We start from the raw sequence: 22,444 nt of genomic DNA, 5'->3' as shown, positions 1-22,444 counted from the left end.
GGCCGTCTGCCAAGCCTCAGCACCCGGGGCCCGGGGGAACAGAGGCAGGCGACATATTCCTATGCCCAGGGATCTCCCCGATAGAGAACGGCCGCTGGCTGAATGTCCCAGGTGTCTTCTGGGATTAGGTAGAAACCAGGGCCCTCCCTGCTGTTGAAAGCCCCATCTGCGGTCTCTCCCTCCATCGGCTCTGCTAAGTCACAGAACCCTGGGAGGTGCCAGGTTTCCAGCTCGGACCGGCTGGGCCCTTCATGCCAGGTCTTGTCTGGGCAGGAGCCGGCCTTCTGACCCCCAGCCCGGGGATCCCTCTGACTGCCGGTACCCACACTGGACAAGCCTGGAGACTGGGTGGTCATGGGGGCTGGGGTGGAGTTCCTGTGGCACTCGTCCCCAAGTGGCATCCTGCCCCCCATTAATTGCCTCCCACCCTTGCAGGAGCTGTACTTGCTGCACCATGACTGCCCAGGGCCAGAACTCTCCCTCGGATGACAATATTCTGGGACATACTCGTAAGGACCTCGGGCCATCTGGGTCAGGCCTGAGCAGACCAGTTGGCAGGCTGCCCTGAGGGGAGGTGGAGGGTAGGGGGCTGGGGCCCCTAAAATGGCCAGGAAGAAGGGGCACCCAGGAACCCTCAGCATAGGAGCCCCTGACAGATGCTGTGGAGGAGTTTGTGACTGGCCACTCCCATTGTTGGAGCAGAGGACCCCTGCCAGGCACATAAGTTTTAGGGCCCCACCTAAGGGGCTCGGGCTGAAGTAGCCGGAGACCGAGGGCAGGTCACTGTTGGGGGCAGACTTCAAATGTGGGGAGCCCTGAGGGCAGCTCCACCAGGGGTGGGTTGGGGGGAGATGGGGGAGAGAGAAATGCCACCTGGGCCCTGGCCCTGCTCCACGGGGTGTCATGGTCCAATCCGAGCGAGTCTCAGCCCTGGACCTCCCTACTCTGTTCCCTGGGCCTCGCAACAGGAGCCCTGGTCCGCAGGTGGGGTGTGTGCAGTGCAGCAGGGGCACAGGCTTAGTACAGTGCTCTGCACACAGTAAACACTCAATAAATACGATTGAATGAACCTGCTTCAAACCCGCCCCCAGCCCCCGGGCCCCTGAGCTGACCTCTCTTCTCAGTGTATCCATGGCAGGGACTGGCTGGGCTGGCCTCATCCTAAGGGCTCCATGCCACTGCCCACCATGCACAAACCTCTGGCCCCGGGCCCTGGTTTCTGTGCCAGATGACTTTGCTAATGCCAAAATGTCTGCCATAACTGGTCCCATAACTGAGGCCTTTCCTTGGTGTTTGCGTGGCACAGTGTCTATCGAAACCCCCAAATTGGCCCCCAACGGAACCATCTGTGACACGGCCAACAAGTACTGGATGCTGGTGGAAAAGACCGTCGTCGCAGTCCCAAAATCCTCAGACACGAACGCACGTGAGTCCTAAACTGCCCTGCTCATGGCTGCTGCTTTTTTTTTTTTTAATGGCATTTGTTAAGCGCTTACTATGTGTCAAGCACTGTTCTGAGGCTCCTTCTCTGCCTCTGGAGAAATTGGAAGGTTTGAGGGGTTGGGTAGTGGAGGGGAGGGGCCTAAGGCTCTCATATGAAGGGCTGTCATGTCCAATGGGTGCTCCGGGAGACTGAAGGCCCTTCCCCAGGAAAATGGTTCGGTTCAGCACAGTGCCACCCTGACAGGGTGCCAGCTCAGCCCAGTCTGGAATTACTGGTTTCCGTCCGCGTATCTGCTGGACGGACCACCTGCTCCCCTTGTCATGGCAGAGGCAGCAGGAGATCTGGCTAGGGAGAAAACAGGGTGACTGCGGGAGGAGCGGAGTGAGCTCTGAAGGTGGGGTGCGCTGTGCACGGACCGATTTGAAAGGGGTGGGAACTCCGGGTAGGAAGGAAGGGGTGAGCAAGGACCCAGAGATGGTAGATCGAGGTTCAGTGAGGGAAATGGTCAGATCCTGAGCACACAGATTCACTGCTCCGCACACGGAGTAGGCCAGCCTGCAAGACTTTTCTCTCCTGAATTTAGAGACTCTGCCAGACTTCCTGCTGGGCTCATTCCCACAGGATTCTGACAGAGCAGTACTAAGGAACAGGTTGCTGCCAGAATATGCTTCCCCCTTGCCCTCCAGCCCCCTTATCTCAGTTCTGCCCTCAAGTGGGGTTCAGGCCCTGCCAACAGTCAATCAATCAATCAATCGTATTTATTGAGCGCTTACTGTGTGCAGAGCACTGTACTAAGTGCTTGAGAAGTACAAGTTGGCAACATATAGAGACAGTCCCTACCCAACAGTGGGCTCACAGTCTAAAAGGGGGAGACGGAACAAAACCAAACATACTAACAAAATAAAATAAATAGAATAGATAGGTACAAGTAAAATAAATAAATAAATAAATAAATTGAGTAATAAATATGTACAAACATATATATACATATATACAGGTGCTGTGGGGAAGGGAAGGAGGTAAGATGGGGGGGGTGGAGAGGGGGGCGAGGGGGAGAGGAAGGAAGGGGCTCAGTCTGGGAGCAACACAGACTGGGTCCCCCTCTTCCCAACACGCTGAATATCTCTGGCACCAGAACTTTCCCCAGACCCTCAGTTCTCCTCTACCCCCAAGCTCGATGCTCCGGACCCCACAGCCCAGATGTAACTGTTGCCAACTTGTACTTCCCAAGTGCTTAGTACAGTGCTCTGCACACAGTAAGCGCTCAATAAATACCATTGAATGAATGAATGAATGTAACTGGGTGGATGGTGACTGAGCCAGGTTCCAAATGAGAAGCAGGGTGTCCTAGTGGTTAGAGCAAGGGCCTAGGAGTCAGAAGGACCTGGATTTTATACCTGGCTCTGCCACCTGTCTGCCCTGTAACCTAAGGCAAGTCACTTCACTTCTCTGTGCCTCAATTACCTCATCTGTAAAATGGGGATTAAGATTGTGAGCTCTATGACAGACTGGGACTGCGTCTAATCTGATTATCTTGGAACTACCCCACTGCTTAGAACAGTGCCTGGTACGTAGTAAGCACTTAAAAGCCATTAAAAAAACAAAAACCACCAAAATACAGACTTCCCCAAGTGGTCTGGATGACTCTAAAAGCATCCCTTCTCCCCACCACCCTCCTTCCACCGACAAACCCCGTGTTCTCCGATGCTCCTGCTCTATCTTCCTCCAAAACCTTGTTGGGGTCAGGCATATCTAGACCTGAGTCCTCAAGTGCAGACAGACACACTAACAAGGTGAAGGAGTCTAGACAGGAGCCCAGCGTGCAGCGATTGTGCTATGAGGACTCGGCACAGAGCACAGAGATCAGAGCGGGAAATAATGGGGACAGCCCCTGAGAACCCCATATGGGACAGGGTTTATGTCTGACCTGATCACCTTGTATCTAACCCAGTGCTTAGTACAGGGTTTGGCACCAAGTAAACTCTTACAAAAATACAAGTATTATTATTATTATTACAGGGCCTCTGCCCTTCCCCTGGAGGCCCCACCAGCCAGAAGAGGGCACGCCAAAGGAGCCCTGACCCCTGCCCAGTCCCTTCCCACCGAACAGGGCCAAGTCCAGGCCAGATCTAGTCAGGTATGCACCTCCACGATCCGGCCGGTCACTGCACCCACTTCACCTCCTCTCCCGCTGCTCTTTTCCCAGACATTTTCACCCTAATGCCAAACAGAGACCACACAGCTGCGGAGAAGGGGAAGCCTGTTTACATTGGAATCCAGAATGGAGACCTGTGTTTGTGCTGCGAGGACTCTGGGGGCCAACCCGTGCTGCAGGTGAAGGTAAGTCTCAGGGGACAGGGCTGAAGAGCTGGTGATCTCAGGGAACCCTGGCAGGGTGTTGGGGGGAGGGCGCAGGGCCCATCTCCTGCCTCATTGAATGGAGACTCCGCGGGCCAGAGACGGGGTTACCCACCACCACCCAGCCCGGTTCTCCACGGTGAGGTTCTCCTGGGACAGTGGGAGCAGAGCCAAGACCGGGTCACAGCGCAGGAGGCTGAGGGGCAGCAGCAGGCAGACTGACCACAGCAGCCCCGGAATTCCTGATCCCTCCCCTGCGCCCAGAACCCATCTCTCCCCACGGTGTCCAGAGCTGCTGTCCGTCCAGGGGTCAAAAGGCCTTCCCCCCACCCCCACTCACACCTTTCCTCCCCTCCCTCAGGACAAGAAGATCATGGACCTATACAACAATGGGGACGAGTCGAACCGCTTCAGATTTTATCAGAACACATCCGGGTCGAACACGCACAGCTTTGAATCGGTGGCTCACCCCGGCTGGTTCATCTGCACCTCCCCGCACACCGAGGAGCCCGTCGGCCTGACGGACAAACGGGGAGAAACCCATTTCACAGACTTTTGTTTTGAAGTTAAATAAGCCCTGACAGAGCTTCTGGTGGGCTCAGGCCCATTGCCCCCCAGTGTGGTCCCTCCCCCCTGCCTGGGGCACACTGGGTCCTCAAGGCTTCTAGTCCCTCCTCTCCCAGGACTGAGTCCTCGGGCTCCGCTAGCTAAATTCAGCCGAGGTTGGGCCCGGAGGAGAGCGGGGAATCTCTGCTACAGGGACACCTGGACTAGGACGAGACTACACATTTCACTTTTTATCAAAACAAATCCGGGTCGAACACACACAGCTTTGAATTGGCAGCTCGCCCTACCTGGAGGAGCCCACCGGCCTGAAAGACACATGAGAAGAAACCCACATCTCCAACTTCCATTTTCAATCCATAGAAAAGCCCGGACAGGTCAACTGAGAGTCCAAGAGGCCTTCCCTGACTCAGCCCTCCTGCTTCACCTTTGCACTTGGATCGACACCTTTTAAGAACTTGCTATTCATCTCACCGCCCTCCATACAAATCCTCTGTTCTGTCCGCTGCTGCTTCCCCTATCATTTATTTTAATGTTTGTCTCCCGTTCTAGACTATAAGCTCCTTGTGGGCAGGGAACGTTTCTACCAACTCTGTTCTATTATAGCCTCTCAAGAGCTTCATATGGTGCCCTGCACCAAGTAAAAACTCAATAAATACCACTGACTGATGGGGTTCAGAACCTTCATTTCCCAGGACAGTGGAGGAAAATTCTGCTCTCTCTTGGGCTGTAGTGTCTCTCTGTCTCTCTCCGTATCAAGAACGAGTGGCTGCAGGTGGACTAAGAGCCACAGGGTCTCCAAACCCCAACCCAGCCCAAGCCTTTTTTGTTTTTTTAATGGCACATGTTAAGTGCTAAGTGTCAGGCACGGTACTAAGCGCTGGGGTAGATAAAAGATCATTAGGTTGGACACAGTCCCTGTCCCACATGGGGCTTATAAGACAGAGGGAGGAGGCTCAACCACATCACCTATAATGATAATAATAGTGGTATTTGTTAAGTGCTACGTGTCAGGCACTGTACTAAGCACTGGGGTGGATACAAGCAAATCGGGTTGGACACAGTCCCTATTCCATGTGGGGCTCACAGTCTCAATCCCCACTTTACAGATGAGGGAACTGAGGCACAGAGAAGTGAAGCGACTTGCCCAAGGTCACACAGGAGTCAAGTGGCAGAGCCACGATTATCTGTAATTTATTTATTTATATTAATGTCAGTCTCCCCCTCCAGACTGTAAAGCTAACCGTGAGCAGGGAAAATCTCTACCAACTCCATGGTACTATACTCTCTCAAGCATTCAGTGAGTACGCTCGGCTTATTAGATCCCATTTTACAGATGAGGGAGCTGAGGCCCAGAGAAGTTAACTGACTTGCCCAGGGTCACACAGCAGACAAGTGACAGAATAGGGAAGAGCACCTGCACCTCCTGATTTCCAGGCCCATGACCTTTCCACTACGCCACACAGCTTCCCACTTTGTGCAAAGCACTAGGTTGCTAGGCCCTGGGCGCTAAGCAGTAGGTTGGGCTACTAACCTACGGGCCCTCTGCCCACCAGAAGCAGGCCCATGCCATGGCCCCCGCTGGGTTCCCGGCCTTCTCCTTTTGTGTCCCAGCTTCCCTGCACCCACTAAACTCGTGGGGATGCAGTGAGGCTCGCGCCTGGCAGAGGAGCTGGAGGACGGAGGGAGAGAGGGATGAAGGGAGGGAGGAAAGCTGGCTGTTAAGGCAGAGGAAAGGATGTGTTGGGGAGGTTAGGGGGGGGTCTCAGGCTGGGCTACCGAACGTTGTGGCCCCCCGGGGCCCTGCAGGCCAGGGACACCTGATGCCCCTGCCTCAAACCCTGCCCGTTAGACTGTGAACCCATTGTTGGGTAGGGATCGTCTCTATAAACTGCCAGCTTATACTTCCCAGGCGCATAGTACTGTGCTCTGCCCACAGTAAGCACTCAATAAATACAATTGAATGAATGAATGAACAGAAACTCAGCTGTGTGACGTTGGGCAAGTCAACTTCTCTGAGCCTCGGTTCCCTCGCCTGGAAAATGGGGATTAAAACTGTGAGCTCCCTGTGGGACAACCTGATCACCTTGAAATAATAATAATAATAATAATGGCATTTGTTAAGTGCTTACTATGTGCAAAGAACTGTTCTAAGCGCTGGGGGGGATGCAAAGTGATCAGGTTGTTCCACGTGGGGCTCACTGTCTTCATCCCCATTTTACAGATGAGGGAACTGAGGCTCCTAGAAGTTAAGTGACTTGCCCAAGGTCACACAGAAAACAGGTAGCGGAGTGGGGACTCGTATCCATGACCTTTGACTCCAAAGCCCAAGCTCTTTCCACTGAGCCACGCTCCCCAGCGCTTAGAACAGTGCTTTGCACATAGTAAGCGCTTAACAAATGCCATCATCATCATTCATTCATTCAATCGCATTTATTGAGCGCTTACTGTGTGCAGAGCACTGTACTAAGCGCTTGGGAAGCCCAAGTTGGCAACAGATAGAGACGGTCCCTACCCAGCAGCAGGCTCACAGTCTAGAAATTATTATTAAGCTCACGTTATCGTACGCTGCGGGGCTGTTTTGTTTTGTTGTCTGTCTCACCCCTTCTAGACTGTGAGCCCACTGTTGGGTGGGGACCGTCTCTAGATGTTGCCAACTTGGACTTCCCAAGCGCTTAGTACAGCACACAGCAAGCGCTCAATAAATACGACTGATTGATTGATTGATTGAAACCCGGGCCAACAGGTATTCCTTCTTACCAAAGGGGTCGGAAAAGATTTTCCTGAGGCCAAAGGCGGGTGGAGAATCGAGTAAGTGAACAAACCGCATTAGAGATCCAAAGCCCGGGGCCCCATTGCGGCCTAGGGAGGCCACTCGCCCCGGGCTACTCACCCCCACGGGCCTGTCGGTGGCTCCACGGGCTTCCAATAAACCTGGCTCCGCTGGTTTTCCCCTCTTGTGTCCGGGCCGAGGGGGGAGGGAAGGAGGAAGGAGGAAGGAGGGAGGAGGAGGGAGGAGGGAGGAGGAGGAGGAGGAGGAGGAGGGAGAGGAGGAGAGGGAGACAGGGAGAGGGAGAGGGAGAGGGAGAGGGAGAGGGGGAGAGAGGGAGAGGGAGAGGGAGAGGGAGAGGGAGAGGGAGAGAGGGAGAGAGGGAGAGGGGGGAGAGGGGGAGAGGGGGAGAGGGAGAGAGGGAGAGAGAGGAGAGGGGAGAGGGGGAGGGGGGGAGAGAGAGAGGGAGGGAGGGGGAGGGGGAGGGAGAGGGAGAGGGAGGGGGAGGGGGGGAGGGGGAGGGGGAGGGGAAGAGAGGGAGGGGGAGAGGGAGAGAGGGGGAGAGGGGGAGAGGGGGAGGGGGGGGGAGAGGGAGGGAGAGGGAGAGAGGGAGAGAGGGAGGGAGAGGGAGGGGGAGAGGGAGAGAGAGGGAGGGAGAGAGGGAGGGGGAGAGAGAGGGAGAGGGAGAGGGAGAGGGAGAGGGAGAGAGGGAGTGTGGGAGCGGGGGAGGGGGAGAGAGAGAGAGAGGGAGGGAGGGAGGGAGGGAGAGGGAGAGGGAGAGGGAGGGAGGGGGAGGGAGGGAGAGAGAGAGAGAGAGAGAGAGAGAGAGAGAGAGAGAGAGAGAGAGAGAGAGAGAGAGGGAGGGAGAGGGGGAGGGGGAGGGGGGGAGGGAGGGAGAGAGAGAGAGGGGGGGGAGGGGGAGGAGGAGAGGGAGGCTCCTCCTCTTCCCCGCCCCGGGCCAGGCCCCATCGGGTGCCAATAATAATAATAATGATGGCATTTATTAAGCGCTTACTATGTGCAAAGCACTGTTCTAAGCGCTGGGGAGGTTACAAGGTGATCAGGTTGTCCCACGGGGGGCTCACAGTCTTAATCCCCATTTTCCAGATGAGGGAACTGAGGTGCAGAGAAGTGAAGTGAAGTGACTTGCCCACAGTCACCCAGCTGACAGTTGGCAGAGCTGGGATTTGAACCCATGACCTCTGACTCCAAAGCCCGGGCTCTTTCCAGGGAGCCACAATGCTTCTCCAGCCACCCCCCCCGCCCCACCCCGCCATCGTGCCATTCATTCATTCAATCGTATTTATTGAGCGTTTACTGCGTGCAGAGCACTGGACTAAGCCAAGTTGGCAACATTTAGAGACGGTCCCTTCCCAACAGCGGGCTCGCAGTCTGGAAGGAGGAGACAGACGACAAAATAAAACATATTAACAAAATAGAATAAATATGTACGAATAAAATAGAGTAATAAATACATACAATCAGTCAATCAGTCGTATTTATTGAGCGCTTACTACGTGTGCTGGAGAAGCACAAGTTGGCAACACATAGAGACGGTCCCTACCCAACAGCGGGCTCGCCGTCTGGAAGGGGGAGACAGAAGACAAAACAAATCATATTAACAAAATATAATAAATATGTACGAATAAAATAGAGTAATAAATACATACAGTCAATCAGTCAATCAATCGTATTTATTGAGCACTTACTGCGTGCACTTGAGAAGCACAAGTTGGCAACACATAGAGACGGTCCCTACCCAACAGTGGGCTCACAGTCTAGAAGGGGGAGACAGAGAACAAAACCAAACATATTAACAAAATAAAACAAATAGAATAGATATGTACAAGTAAAATAAATAGAGTAATAAATATGTACAAACATATATACATATATACAGGTGCTGTGGGGAAGGGAAGGAGGTAAGGCGGGGGGGTGGGGAGGGGGACTAGGGGGAGAGGAAGGAGGGGGCTCAGTCTGGGAAGGCCTCCTGGAGGAGGTGAGCTCTCAGTAGGGCCTTGAAGGGAGGAAGAGAGCTAGCTTGGAGGATGGGCAGAGGGAGGGCATTCCAGGCCCGGGGGAGGACGTGGGCCGAGGGTTGACGGCGGGACAGGCAAGAACGAGACACGGTGAGGGGAATAGTGGCAGTCTTTTAGACTGTGAGACTACTGTTGGGTAGGGACTGTCTCTATGTGTTGCCAATTTGTACTTCCCAAGCGCTTAGTACAGTGCTCTGCACATAGTAAGCGCTCAATAAATACGATTGATTGATTGATTGATTGAGAGGAGAGGAGGGTGCTCGCTGAGAAGCAGCGTAGCTCAGTGGAAAGGGCACGGGCTTTGGAGTCAGAGGTCATGGGTTCAAATCCCGGCTCCGCCACTTGTCAGCTGGGTGACTTCACTTCTCTGGGCCTCAGTTCCCTCATCTGGAAAATGGGGATTAAAACTGTGAGGCCCTCTGTGGGACAACCTGATCACCCTGTAACCTCCCCAGCGCTAGAACAGTGCTTTGCACATAGTAAGCACTTAATAAATGCTATTATTATTATTATCTCCCATCCTCCTGTCTCTCCCCACTTCAATCTATACTTCACGCTGCCGGCTGGATCATCTTTGTGCAGAAACGCTCTGGGCATGTTACTCCCCTCCTCAAAAAATCTCCAGTGGCTACCAGTCAACCTATGCATCAGGCAAAAACTCCTCACCCTGGGCTTCAAGGCTGTTCATCCCCTCGCCCCCTCCTACCTCACCTCCCTTCTGTCCTTCTCCAGCCCAGCCTGCACCCTCCGCTCCTCTGCCACCGCTCACCTCCTCACTGGGCCTCGTTTTCGCCTGTCCCGCCGTCGACCCCTGGCCTGGAATGCCCTCCCTCCGCACATCCGTCAAGCTAGCTCGCTTCCACCTTTCAAAGCCCTACTGAGAGCCCACCTCCTCCAAGAGGCCTTCCCACACTGAGCCCCCTCCTTCCTCTCCCCCTCTTCCCCCTCCCCATCTCCCCCCACCACCCTACCTAGAAGCAGCGTGGCTCAGTGGAAAGAGCCTGGGCTTTGGAGTCAGAGATCATGGGTTCGAATCCCAGCTCCTCCACGTGTCTGCTGTGTGACCTTGGGCAAGTCACTTAACTTCTCTGCGCCTCGGTTACCTCATCTGTAAAATGGGGATTAAGACCGTGAGCCCCACGTGGGACAACCTGATCATCTTGCATCCCCCCCAGCGCTTAGAACAGTGCTTTGCACATAATAAGCGCTTAACAAATGCCATCATTATTATTAGTAGTAGTACCTCCTTCCCCTCCCCACATCACCTGTATATATGTTTGTACATATTTATTACTCTATTTATTTTACTTGTACATATTTACTATTCTATTTATTTTATTTTTTTAATATGTTTTGTTTTGTTGTCTGTCTCCCCCTTCCAGACTGTGAGCCCGTTGTTGGGTAGGGACCATCTCTAGATGTTGCCAACTTGGTTTAGTCCAGTGCTCTGCACACAGTAAGCACTCAATAAATACGATTGAATGAATAAATGAACCCAACCCCAGGCAGGGGGGCCCTCATCCCGCCCTCCCGCCTCAGGCCCGGTTCCCGGGGGTCCCAGAGGGGGCGGCCCGGGCCGGGGAGAGAGGGGACGGGCTGGGAACCCCCAAAGGGAGCCTTGGCCCAGCGGGGGTGGATCTGAGAAGCAGCGTGGCTCAGTGGAAAGAGCACGGGCTTTGGAGTCAGAGGTAATGGGTTCAAATCCCGGCTCCGCCAATTGTCAGCTGGGTGACTTTGGGCAAGTCACTTAACTTCTCTGGGCCTCAGTTACCTCATCTGGAAAATGAGGATCAAAACTGTGAGCCCCCAGTGGGACAACCTGATCACCTTGTAACCTCCCCTATGCTTAGAACAGTGATTTGCACATAGTAAGCACCTAATAAATGTTATTATTATTATTATTATCTCCCGGAGGCATCAAGTATCTCCACCAACAGTGCTTTGCACATAGTAAGCGCCTAATACATGGCATTATTATTATTATTATTATTATTATTATTATTATTATTATTATCTCCCGGAGGCACCAAGTATCTCCGCCAACAGTGGCCAGCCGGCCCTTCTCCCCACCCCCTGCATCGTTATCCTGTGCTGAGCACTATACTGGGCACCTCCCGGGTGCAGTACGCTCTTCTGAGCACCCTGCTCAGCACCGAGCATCTAGTACTGTCCCGAGCACCTTGGTGCAGTGACCGTTCAGCAGGCACCTTGTACGACTCCGCATCTCTGAACGTAACAGACGTCCAATGATCAATTATTACTGTCCATCAATTGATCAATGGCATTTAGAGAACTCCTTATGGGCAGGGATCGTGTCTACTGATTCTGCTGTAAGATCCTCTCCCAAGCCCCAAGTAAAGTTCTCAGTACACAGTAAGCACTCAATAAATAACTTTGATTGATAATAGCATTTGTCGGGGGCTCAGTAATAATTAGTTGGGAAGTACAAACTGAAAAAGTGACACATTTCCTGCCCTCAAATTGTTTACACTCTAGTGTGAGGGACAGACATAAAAATATTTACAGTGTGATCAAAACTAGTAATTCAATGGATAATTGAGCAACTAAGGAGTACTGTTTGAAGGAACCCAACAGTAGGAAGTACCATGTCCCCTGTTCCCAAGCCTTCCATGGAGTGTGGGAGGCAGAAAAACATTATTTGCAGACACTGAAAGCTTGGGGGAAAACAAGAATAAGAAGGAAGTAGTACAAACCCTTTCAGAACTTAACTGAAAAAAATTGAAATATGCAAATGAAAAATACACTTTAAGTATTTGATATTCATCCCACCCTCAACAGCACTTATGTACTTATCAGTAATTTATTTTAATCACTTGATTTTACTCATATTTATTTAAGAATTTGATATTCTCCCCACCCTTAGCCCTACTGTGCTTACATTCATATCTGTAATTTATTTTAGTCTCTCTGCACCGCTAGACTGTAAGCTCCTTGTGGGCAGGGAACATGTCTACCAACTCTGTGGTAATGCATTCTCCCAAGCACTTAGAACATGCTCTGAAAACAGTAAGTGCTCAATAAATTCCATTGACTGATTGACTGAATGAATGAATGATGATATTAAGCAATTATAATGTGAAAACACTGTGCTGTGTATTGGGGTAGTTACAAAAAAATCAGATGGAACACTGTCTTTATCCCTAACCCACACAAGGCTCACAGCATAAGAGGTAGGGAGACAGGTTATCTCCACATTTTAGAGACAAGGAAACTGAAGCACAGAGACCTTGCTCAAAGTCACACAGCAGGCAAATGGCAGTGACACTGGAACGCCAATCTTCTGACTTTCAGTCCTGACTTCTCACCACAAATTATATATATATATTTATGCACCCATATACACAATTAAATTGTATTCTCAGCACTTGTATATATATAAAAGCACTTAAGGGACTTGCATATATATATACAAGTGCTGAGAAAACAATCTAAGTGTGTATATGGGTTCAGAGGGGCTGATTTGATCACATTTTTGATGAGTCTGATTGTGATTTGACTGGAGAAGGATCCCTGGAGTAGGTAGCATTTAAAGATGGAGCAAACTGCAGTCCAGCAGATTTTGGGGTTGGTTCATCTGCTCCTGGATGGTCCATTCTGGGTCAATGGGGTAGAGTCAGGGATGGAGAGAGGAGAGTCAGGGACATGGTGTGGTCTATCCCAAACCATGGAGGTGGGTCTCCAGGGGGCAACCATCCCAAGGTTCCTCCAAGCTTCCTGGTGCTGCTGTCCAAGGCAGAATCTTGGAATGGATGGGCTGGAAGGCCTCCCCAGGGGGTGCTGCTCTAGGGCTCCTGCTGGCTTTTTCTCTCCTGGAGATCTGCCCTCCCTTTTGTGGTGGGGAAACAGGTTGGAGAAAGCTGAACTCCAGCTCTCCTCTCCCACTTCCATTGGGCCCTTTCACTGACAGGTCACAGAGTCATGGGCCGGGGAACCGGTGTCCCCTTTCCCCCACCCCCGCTCAGGGCAGAGACTCTCTCCCACCCTCTGTCACCTCCCTCCCTCCCTCGGCAAGCAGGCAGGGCCGAGGCCCACAGTTGAGACTGCCTGAAACCCGGTGTGGCTTATTTGGCTACTGAAACCCACACCCCTCAACAACAACAGCAACAGTACAATAACAGCAGCACAACATACAACAACAGGGGCAGTGATGCGACCTTGGCTTTCATCTGTGTAGGTCAAAACCTGCCGCAAATACTCATTAACCCCTTCCATGCCTCGCCCCACGCCTTGCCCCTTCCCCCAAGGGTGGGGGTGATTATCCCAGGCCCAGAGGAGGTTGCAAAATTCTGGGCTCGGGCTCAAGCTCTCCTGGCTCCCTCCCGGGGAGGAGCAGCAGGCTGACCCACATCCACCTGCTGCTATAAAAGTCAGGCGGGCCCCTGCGGCCACCAGCCTGTACTTCCAGGAGCAGCCGTGGATCCTGCGTCTCCACAGGTAGGTGTCCTGGTGGGAATGGCATTGGCTTTCACTCCCCTGACCCTCCCTCTGCTCTCGGGGGCTTTGCAGCTTGACCTGAAAGTCTCATCTCAGCACCTGTGCAAGCACATCTCCTCTCTCCCTAATTTTCTGCCCTTGGTAGTAATGCGAGGAATGGAAACTATCTCCATTGGCCCACCCAGGGAATCCTAGAGCAGCATCAGAGTTGCTCCCCCTTGAGATCTGGATCCCTTTGTCAGCTGGACATGCCTGCATGTCACTAGAAGTCTTGGCAGGGAAGCAACCGAGAACAGGCCCCTCCTTGGCCTCCCGGGAGAGGCTTGCACTTGCTCCCCCCAAATTGGAACTGTTGGAGGCACATGCTTTGTAGCACTCAGGAACTTGCAGCATACACTACTGAGCATGCATATTCGTCTTCCGTGCATGCTCCAAGCCCAGACCCAGAGGCTCAGAGACTCATTCCAGGAGGCCAGAGGTGATGAGTTGGGGAAGGGCACAGGTTTGGAGTTCAGGGGGTCAAGTCCTGGCCAACCAATTGGGACTGTCCAGGCTAAACCAGAGCTGCCACTCCCTCCCTGGATCTGGAACTCCATGCCACCAAAGCTTACCACTCCCTTATACTAGGAAGGGTCACTGCGGGAGATGCAGGATCTGAGGGCAGGAAGCTGGCAGAGCCAAGGGCTCTAGAGCTGTGAGGGAGGTGGGTACCCTCATGTCTTGGTGAGAAGAGTATGCACCTGCTTTCCCCAGTGAATTCCCACGCAACTCAGTCATCGCCTTTCCTTCCTCTTCCTCCGGGCAGGGTGGCTGTTCTGACGTGCAGTGATGTGCTCCCTCCCGCTGGCACGTTATTACATGTGAGTCTTTCAAGGGCCCCTGCATGGGTCATATGACTACTGGGAAGGGGTTGCTCCTCCCTCCAACAGCATACACTAAATAGCCATATCACCACATTCCTCCGTGTCTTGCATCCCGGTTCAGCCCAAGCCCAGGGGAACTGGAGCCAATTCCACCCAGCCTTCAATATTTATTTAAAATTTAACCTGTTGCCCCTTTACAATACTGTTTTGTCTCCTGGTGGCGGGGGGGCAGGGAGGAGAAAAACTAAGGACATGGACCACCCAGGCATGCAGGACCACAAATCCCACCATGCACTCTGGCACTGGTCACCATTTTGAAGCCCATCCTTTCCCAAGCCCAATTCCTAGATGCTTTTAGGCTGAGGGATTACCTGATCTTTGACCATGCTGGTCACACCCAGTAAGATCAGGTGGCCCTCATTCCTGCTGTAGCTAGGGGAAGAGGGCAATTATGTCTGAATGAGAAGTAGTTTGAGACCCAGCCTGACACCAGCCCGCCAACCTGCCCTGAACCGGGGGCCCGAGAACCTCATTTTTGGCCACCAGAACATGTGACCTGAGGTAGGTAGGGTGCAGTCCATCTCCTTAGGGCTGGAGGTGCCCTCGGGCCAGCCAGGGAATGGCCAGACCAGAGGGATGGGGGCTTCTGAACTGTCCTGGACCCTTGTTTCTCTCCGCCAGTTGGGTGAGCTGGGCCCCACCTGCTGTTCTGCCAACCCCCCTCACCCTTGGCTGGAGCCCCCACTATAGCCGTGCCCATGGTGGGAATTTTCCCCTTGAGTCCTGCCCTGAGAGGTTGGCCTATCTGTCCAGCCCCAAGTCTGCTGTTCTCAGCTCCCCCAGAAGTGGCCTTGTTCACCCCTCAGTTGACATGAATCTGGGCTCCTGCTCAACTTCAGCTTGCGCCTCCCACCTGCCCAAACTAAACCCCCGTCTCCCACTGCTGAGCCCCCACTCCGGGCTTTTAGCCTGGATTCACCCCCACATCAATTTGCCAACTTCTCCTCTCCCCTGGAGCCTTCTAAAACACCTTCCACCCCACCTTCCCCTAACTCTGAAAACTGGTGTGATGGGGCCTCGACCCTGAAGAAGATCATGGGTGACGGGGGGCCGGAGCCAGGGATTCTTGCAGGGAGGGGAGGGAGCTGGGAGGCCTTTGGTGCCGGAGCTGGAGGTCTGTCCGGTTCCTGTTTCAGAATTAAGAATGCAGAGCAGAAGGCAGTGTACCTGAAGAATGACCAGCTGCTGGCAGGGGAACCGGGCACGGAGAATGGCAGCCCAGGTCAGCAGCTGACCCCTCTGCCCGCAATCCCTCCCAATCTCCCCAAGTCCCAGGGGCCTCCTGGCCAGGTGGAGGTACCCAGGCATTTACCCCAGTGTGGCAAACGAAAATGCCCCCTCCCTGCCTGGGACCGCTGGTGGCACACCCAGTTAAGGATGTGGAGGTGGGTGGGTGGGGGACTACCCAGGATGGAGCAAGCCAGGGACAGTCCTGGTGGTGCCAATCCATTCTGGGCACTGCGTGGGATCAGCTGTACCTGAGACTCCCTGGGGAAACCCCTGGATTGACCCTCCGGAGGCCCCCCCAGAAACCAAGGACTCAGCCAGACCCCTGGGTCCCCTGCGGGTGGGGAAATGACTCTCCATAGTGAGTCTTGCGCTCCTCTATCCTCTCCCTGGTCCTTGATGATGATGATGGCATTTGTTAAGCGCTTACTATGTGCAAAGCACTGTTCTAAGCGCTGGAAAAGATTTTAAATTCTTTTAAGGCAAATTCTTTCCATAACCTAGAAACGTGTGGGTGTTGATTAGCCATGCGTCTTACTACTTTTTCCAATTCTCCCTCCTGCCCTCAACCTGGCAATGTTCAGTCAATTGTATTTATTGAGTGCTTTCTGTGTGCAGAGCAGAGACACCTGGAGTGGGGTTTGTGGGGAAGGGAGGGAGGCAGGTTGGAAGTGGAGGGCAGTCTGGGAGTTTAATCCCTGAGCCTCTTCTGCCCCCACTAACCCAGAGCGGGTGTGCGTGCTCCCCAACCGAGCCCTCGACCCCAGCAAGTTCCCCATCATCATCGGGATCCAGGGCGGGAGCCGCTGTCTGGCTTGTGCGGAGACCGGGGAGAAGCCCACGCTGCAGCTGGAGGTCAGTCAGGGCGGGGGCGGGAGGGAAGCTGGCCCACACCCCCGCGGCCCTGGGGCCACTGCCTGCTCCCCCACACCCCTGGGCATCCCCTACCAGCATGCGTGCTAGCCAGAATGGGAGGGCGGGGGCGAGAGAGAGACAGAGAGCGGTCTTTTATGTTTGAAGAAGTCACCACTGAAGGTGAGGTTCACCTTTCAATGCCTTCAGGAAGTCCAGGGGCTTCGGGAAATCCTTGTGTGTGCTTTCCTGGAGGCCAGGGCCTTGTCCACTGGCCTTTGAGGAGCCGGGGTCCCCGGAGGCCTGCAGACTCACCCACCCTGAAGAATGGAACTCCAAGGGCCCATGGTTCTGGGGCAGCCCCTTCCCAACTCTGAGAGCACTTAGTGGTGCAGAGCCCCCTCCACTATGGCCAACGTCCTGCCCACAGAGGGGGGCACTCCCCTGATCCTCTCTCTCCCCACTCTTCCCTGACTGCTGCCACCAGGACGTGACCATCGAGGACCTGTACAAGGGTGGGGAGCGGGCCACCCGCTTCACCTTCTACCGCTCCAGCTGTGGGGACGCCTTCCGCCTAGAGGCAGCCGCCCGGCCTGGCTGGTTCCTCTGCACCCAACCAGAGCCCTGGCAGCCCCTGGCGCTCTCCAGAGAACCTGGAGCCTCCACCAGCACCCAGTTCTACTTCGAGTTGAGTCGGTAGGGCCAGGGACCAGAGGCAGGGCAGTCCTGGTGTCTGGTTTCCCTTTGGGCCCAGAGCCCGGCCCCCTCCATCCTGGGGGAGCCAGTAAAGTGTCTGAGTTTTCCTGCTAGATGAATCTGGTGTCCACTCTACTGCTGGAGCCCGGGCCCACTCCTCCACCGGGCAGTAGATTCCAGCCAAATCGGGGAAGGGGTCATGAGATCCCGATCCCCCTCTCCCCTGATCTCTAGCAGAGCCCTCCCCAAACTTCTCGCTCCCTCCCCCCGATCACATTCCCCAGGAGCACCCCAGCCCCAGCCACGGCCGCCCCAAAAACTCATGGGCTCTTACAGGTCTGAGGAACCAGACTCAACCCAGATCCTCTGGGTTCACCCGGCTCCACCAATTGTCAGCTGTGTGACTTTGGGCAAGTCACTTTCACTCATTCATTCAATCGTATTTACTGAGCACTTACTGTGTGCAGAGCACTGTACTAAGCGCTTGGAAAGTACAAGTTGGCAACATACAGAGACGGTCCCTACCCAACAACGGGCTCACAATCTAGAAGGGGGAGACAGACAACAAAACAAAACATTTGGACAGGTGTCAAGTCTCTGTGCCTCAGTGACCTCATCTGTAAAATGGGGATTGACTGTGAGCCCCCTGTGGGACAACCTGATCACTTTGTAGCCTCCCCAGCGCTTAGAACATTGCTTTGCACATAGTAAGTGCTTAATAAATGCCATCATGATTATCCTCTGGGTGGGCCAGCCCCGGCCCCACTGTCCCTCAGCGGGTCGGGCTGAATGACAGAGGCTGAAGAGGCCAGGGGGCCGAGCCATCCACTTCTCCGTCTCATGCCAGCCTGAGGTTCTGCCTGATGGGGTCATTTCCTCCCAGCCGGACTTAGCAGTGCCACCTCGCCGGCAACTGCTCCACCTCCACTCCTCCCTGCTTCCTCCTTCCTCCTTCCCAGAGAGAGTCCCTCCGCAGCGGGGCATCCCTGCTTCACCCTTCCCCTTCCTCCCTGGCCACCCAGGAGATTGACGCTCAGGAAGGATGGTGTGTGGCGGGAGTCGGGGAGGAGGGGGAGTGGGAATGTCTGTGTTGGTGGGGGACAGTCCCAGACCCTGGAAAAAGCCCTGGGAACCCCCTGCCCGCTGCTGCCAGTAGGCAGGGCTCCTCTGCCAGATGGCACGCCGTCCCGGGGGGCATGTAAAATGGGGATTAAGACTGTGAGCCCCACGTGGGACAACCTGATCACTTTGTATCCCCCAAGCGCTTAGAACAGTGCTTTGCACATAGGAAGCGCTTAACAAATGCCAACATTATTATTATTATTATTATTATTATTATTATTATTATTATTATTATTATTATTATTATTATTATTATTATTACCCCACCAGGGGGAGCCGGCACCAAGCCCAGTGATCCAGCCCCAGCCCTGACTCTCCTCAACTGGAGAGTCACCCTGCCCATCTCCAAAAACTTCCCCAAATACCTCCTCCACCACCCGAGACATGCCCCCGCGGAACTCCTGGGATTCCCAGGAGCTGGACCCTCAGCCTCTCCCCCCTCCCAACACGTGCCCGTCTGCACTGGGAGCAGTGCTGCAAGGAGAGTGTGCCTCTATCCCATCCTGGCATGGGCTTCCCCAGCTCTCTGCCCACTCTGGCCCTCTGCCCCTGGGCAAGGGCTGGAGGGGGGGGCGAGGGAGCAGACCCCACAGAGAGTCAAGCCCTGGGGGGCCAGCCCCCGCCGTGGTTTGGCTCTGGTGTGCCCCCTGCCAAAACTCCCTGAGCCCAGGGTTGACGGCTTCCAGCTCTAGCAGGCGCCACTTCCCCTGGTTCCATGGGATTTGGAAATTGCCCCTTCCTGGATCTGGGAACTTCAGCTCCTCTCCCTTTCCCACAGTCAATCAATCAATCAATCAATCGTATTTATTGAGCACTTACTGTGTGCAGAGCACTGTACTAAGCGCTTGGGAAGTACAAGTTGGCAACATGTAGAGATGATCCCTACCCAACAGTGGGCTCACAGTCTAGAAAGGAGGCAAGGTATCTCCCAGCCTCTTTTCCCGAGCCTCTCCACTCTCCCAGCTCTGACCCCCGATGCCACCTCTAATTCTCCATTCTTCATTGGGACCCCCACTCCCCTCTCCCCTCCCCCAGCCCTCCCTCCCCCTGCTCTCTGAGGGTGCACCATTCACACTCTGTGCCGATTACCTCTGTTGCTAAGCTTACGCTTGACCAAACCCCCACCACCGAGTGCTTCCTGCTGGGTCTCTTATAACCTATTCCCCTTCAAAATCTGGTTGTTTCAAAGAAGCTCGACCTATGGAAGGGTGGGCATTTTTGGACTCCTGTGTTCTGGCCTTTGAGCACGCATGTAAGAAGTTTGGAAAGCACCCAGCAAACATGCTCTAACGCTAGAACTACAAGCTTTAGAAGTGCCTGGGATTTGAAACCACCTCCTTCCCTTTTCTGGACTCTGTCACCTTCTCCCTCCCCCTGCTTTTGTGGGTCGCCGTGACGCCAGCGAGCTTATTTATAGCCCCTCTGTGGCCTCCTCAGCCGCATGGTGCACCCACAGGAAAAAACCATCTTGAAGAGGTGGCGGAGGACCTGTGATGCAGTCACTTCCACCTGGGCTGAGCAAGGACTTGAGGGCCAGAGGGCAGGACAGGCCCCTGGTTTCGGAAAAGCGTTTACTGTTTGGCCTAGGTGGTTGGTCCTGGGAAGCTCTTTGGGGCATCCCAGAGAGGTGTGGGTAGATCCACGGGTGTCAGAATAGGCGGCGGCCTTCACCAGGGGCTCCAGGGCTCCCCTGGCTGAGATTGGCCGGGCCCCCAGACTGCCACTGGGCATCACAGCTGCGATTCGAAAAGGAGTCAGCCGCCAAAAGGACATGTGCCAAGAGGCGACAGACCTGGGTTCTAGACCTGGCTCTGTCCCTGGCCTTCTGTGTGACCTGGAGCAAGTCACAACTTCTCTGGGCCCTGGTTATAATCATACCTACCTCTCCCTACCTCATGGGGATGTTGGGAGGATAAAATAAAATCAATGGAGGGAAAGTCCTTTGGGAAAATAAAAGCACCTTACAAAGCCAATGGATTGTTGTTGTTGTTGTTATTATTATATCATCTCTTTCCTGAGTCACCACTGATAGCTAGTTTCCCTTCCAGCTTCCCCAGGCTGGGACTCAGTTTCTCCTATCTAAAATGGGTATAACTGGTATGACCTCTCCTCATCTGGGTGCCCGAGTCTATTGAAGGGCCAGCTGCCTGCTAGGGAACCAAGGTGGTGGAGGAACGAGAACTCCAGAAAGGCCCTTTCATCATCTGTCACGCACCTCCCCGAGTACTCTATGTGAACATTTCCAGGAATTCCTGGGGATGGAAAGCCCTCCCTTGCACAATCCGGCAGCCCTGGGTCACGAAGTACAGATGGGAGAGCCCAAACGTCAGGATCGGCACTACCAGACAGGTGCTCAGCCTCCATGTGCCTGTTGGGTGGCCCCCACCTGCCACTAAAAATTCCTGGGGACAAAGACCTGGAGGGAGGCAAGGGAATTTCCAAATTGCCCCAGCCTGCAGGGCAATGGGAGGGAGAGGGAGTCCATAGGCCCCTTGACCTTCAAGGGTCAGGCTGGTCCTGACCCAGGAGAGTCCATTCAGGCTTGCGGGAGTCCAGCCAGGCCTGGGATGGCTCCATTCCCTGCCCGGGGACCCACTACTGTCTGTCCCGGGGCCTGGCCTGGCACTGGGGTAGGTTCCATGTTAGCTCTATGACACTTCTCTGCCCTTTGCCAGTGGCTTCCTTTAGTATCAAAACCCCCAGGATGAACAGAGGCCTCAAACAGGGAGGGCACTGGTGGACAGACAGCAGGAATAAAAGACAGGGTTCCTGCCCTCGAGGATCTTCTGATCTAGTAGAAGGGGACCAGGAGCTAGAAATGAGCTTTCTGGCTGATGGTTGGCCCATAGAAAATTGCATTGCTCCTGTCTTTCTGTGGGAAAAGCTCCTCGAAATGGGAAGAGTCTGAGGCCTTTGAGGAGGGGACGGGGGTGGTCTGGGCCGGAACACGAAAGTAGCCAGAGGCAGAGCTGAGAGGGAGGTCCCAGCCCGTCCTGAGTGTCTGACCAAGTTTCTCCTCCTGCTCAGTCAGGGAGTGAGACAACCGAGGGGTTTCCTCCATCAGTTTCCCAGGGAGACATAGGGGTGTGGAGTGAGTGGTCTCTATCCCCTTCCCTCAACTTCCCAGGTTTGCAAAACCTAGATCCCGACAGTGGTAGGTTGGGGCCTTCAGTGGCTTCTCTGAAAGTTCCCAGAGATTATTCAGGGAAGCAGACTTCCCAAAACTCCGTGCGCTGAGGCCCGTCCACACCAATGACACCAGAGGCTCTGGACTTGAGGGGAAGTTCCCATGATTGATGGCATCGGGGGAACTTCCCAGGCTAGGGCGGCTGTGGCCACGACATGACACGGAATTGGGAAGATGCTCACGAGGGTTGGAAACTTTGATGTTCCTGGGTTCAGCCTCAACCTCTGCCCCCTCACCCCTGGGCCCCCGAGGGCAGGCTGTAAGGTGACTGCCTGTTTTTCCTCAGCAGAGCCTGGAGCTGATTCCAGAGAGAGGGATGAGGGTAGCTCTAGATGGGCGGAGGAGACTTGGGGGCCAGGGACTGAGAGGAGGGGTGGCTGCCAGTCCAAGGAGGATGCCCACATTGGAGAGGATGTCAGCCAGCCAGGGGCCTTCAGGGGTTGGGCCTGTGATTGACAGGTCTATTGGCTAACCAAGGGGAGAGGTAATTCGGTTCTGGGCCTGAGTCTCCCACCCGACTTCGGGTGAGGAACGGGGAGCGGCACTTGTAATCAGCAGTCAATCTACCTCTCCAGGGCAGAGGGAGCAGGGTTTTCAATGCAAACCCCACCACGGAGGGGATAGGGAATCCAACAGAAGACCAGCTCTGGCCCGTCCCAGAACCACCTGGAGCCCTGTGGACAGGTCTGGTCGTGGCCTCCTATGGAAGAGTGGGAGAAGGAGTGGGGAAGGGCAACCAGGATGGTCAGGGGAAAAGAGAAGGAAAAAAAGAAAGGGCCAGGACTCCGGCGTGTGGAGACACCAGCT

At 54.3% G+C, this 22,444-nt stretch overlaps 2 protein-coding genes across 2 annotated transcripts; both read left to right on the top strand.

The window, feature by feature from the left end:
• The first annotated feature begins 454 nt into the window (after positions 1 to 454).
• LOC119934106 (interleukin-36 alpha-like) lies at positions 455 to 4,376 on the top strand. The gene is made up of 4 exons (XM_038753505.1): positions 455 to 509; positions 1,307 to 1,426; positions 3,651 to 3,784; positions 4,164 to 4,376. Exons 1-4 carry the CDS (start codon positions 455 to 457, stop codon positions 4,374 to 4,376), a joined length of 522 nt encoding a protein of 173 aa, XP_038609433.1.
• Positions 4,377 to 14,458: 10,082 nt separating this feature from the next.
• IL1F10 (interleukin 1 family member 10) lies at positions 14,459 to 17,332 on the top strand. The gene is made up of 4 exons (XM_038753753.1): positions 14,459 to 14,490; positions 15,690 to 15,775; positions 16,508 to 16,635; positions 17,120 to 17,332. The coding sequence occupies exons 1-4, from the start codon at positions 14,459 to 14,461 to the stop codon at positions 17,330 to 17,332; spliced, it is 459 nt and encodes a 152-aa protein (XP_038609681.1).
• Positions 17,333 to 22,444: the final 5,112 nt, after the last annotated feature.

This window comes from Tachyglossus aculeatus, chromosome 11 (assembly GCF_015852505.1).
Source record: "Tachyglossus aculeatus isolate mTacAcu1 chromosome 11, mTacAcu1.pri, whole genome shotgun sequence".
NCBI classification, from domain to species: domain Eukaryota; kingdom Metazoa; phylum Chordata; class Mammalia; order Monotremata; family Tachyglossidae; genus Tachyglossus; species Tachyglossus aculeatus.
Note: the sequence above shows the minus strand (reverse complement) of the source record. Positions and strands in the feature narration are given on the sequence as shown.

Coding starts and splice junctions, on each gene's coding strand:
- LOC119934106 (XM_038753505.1), top strand. CDS start 455: ATGACTGCCCAGGGCCAGAACTCTCCCTCGGATGACAATATTCTGGGA. Junction 510..1,306: donor CAATATTCTGGGACATACTC/GTAAGGACCTCG, acceptor TGCGTGGCACAG/TGTCTATCGAAACCCCCAAA. Junction 1,427..3,650: donor ATCCTCAGACACGAACGCAC/GTGAGTCCTAAA, acceptor CTCTTTTCCCAG/ACATTTTCACCCTAATGCCA.
- IL1F10 (XM_038753753.1), top strand. CDS start 14,459: ATGTGCTCCCTCCCGCTGGCACGTTATTACAT. Junction 14,491..15,689: donor CCGCTGGCACGTTATTACAT/GTGAGTCTTTCA, acceptor TTCCTGTTTCAG/AATTAAGAATGCAGAGCAGA. Junction 15,776..16,507: donor CACGGAGAATGGCAGCCCAG/GTCAGCAGCTGA, acceptor CCACTAACCCAG/AGCGGGTGTGCGTGCTCCCC.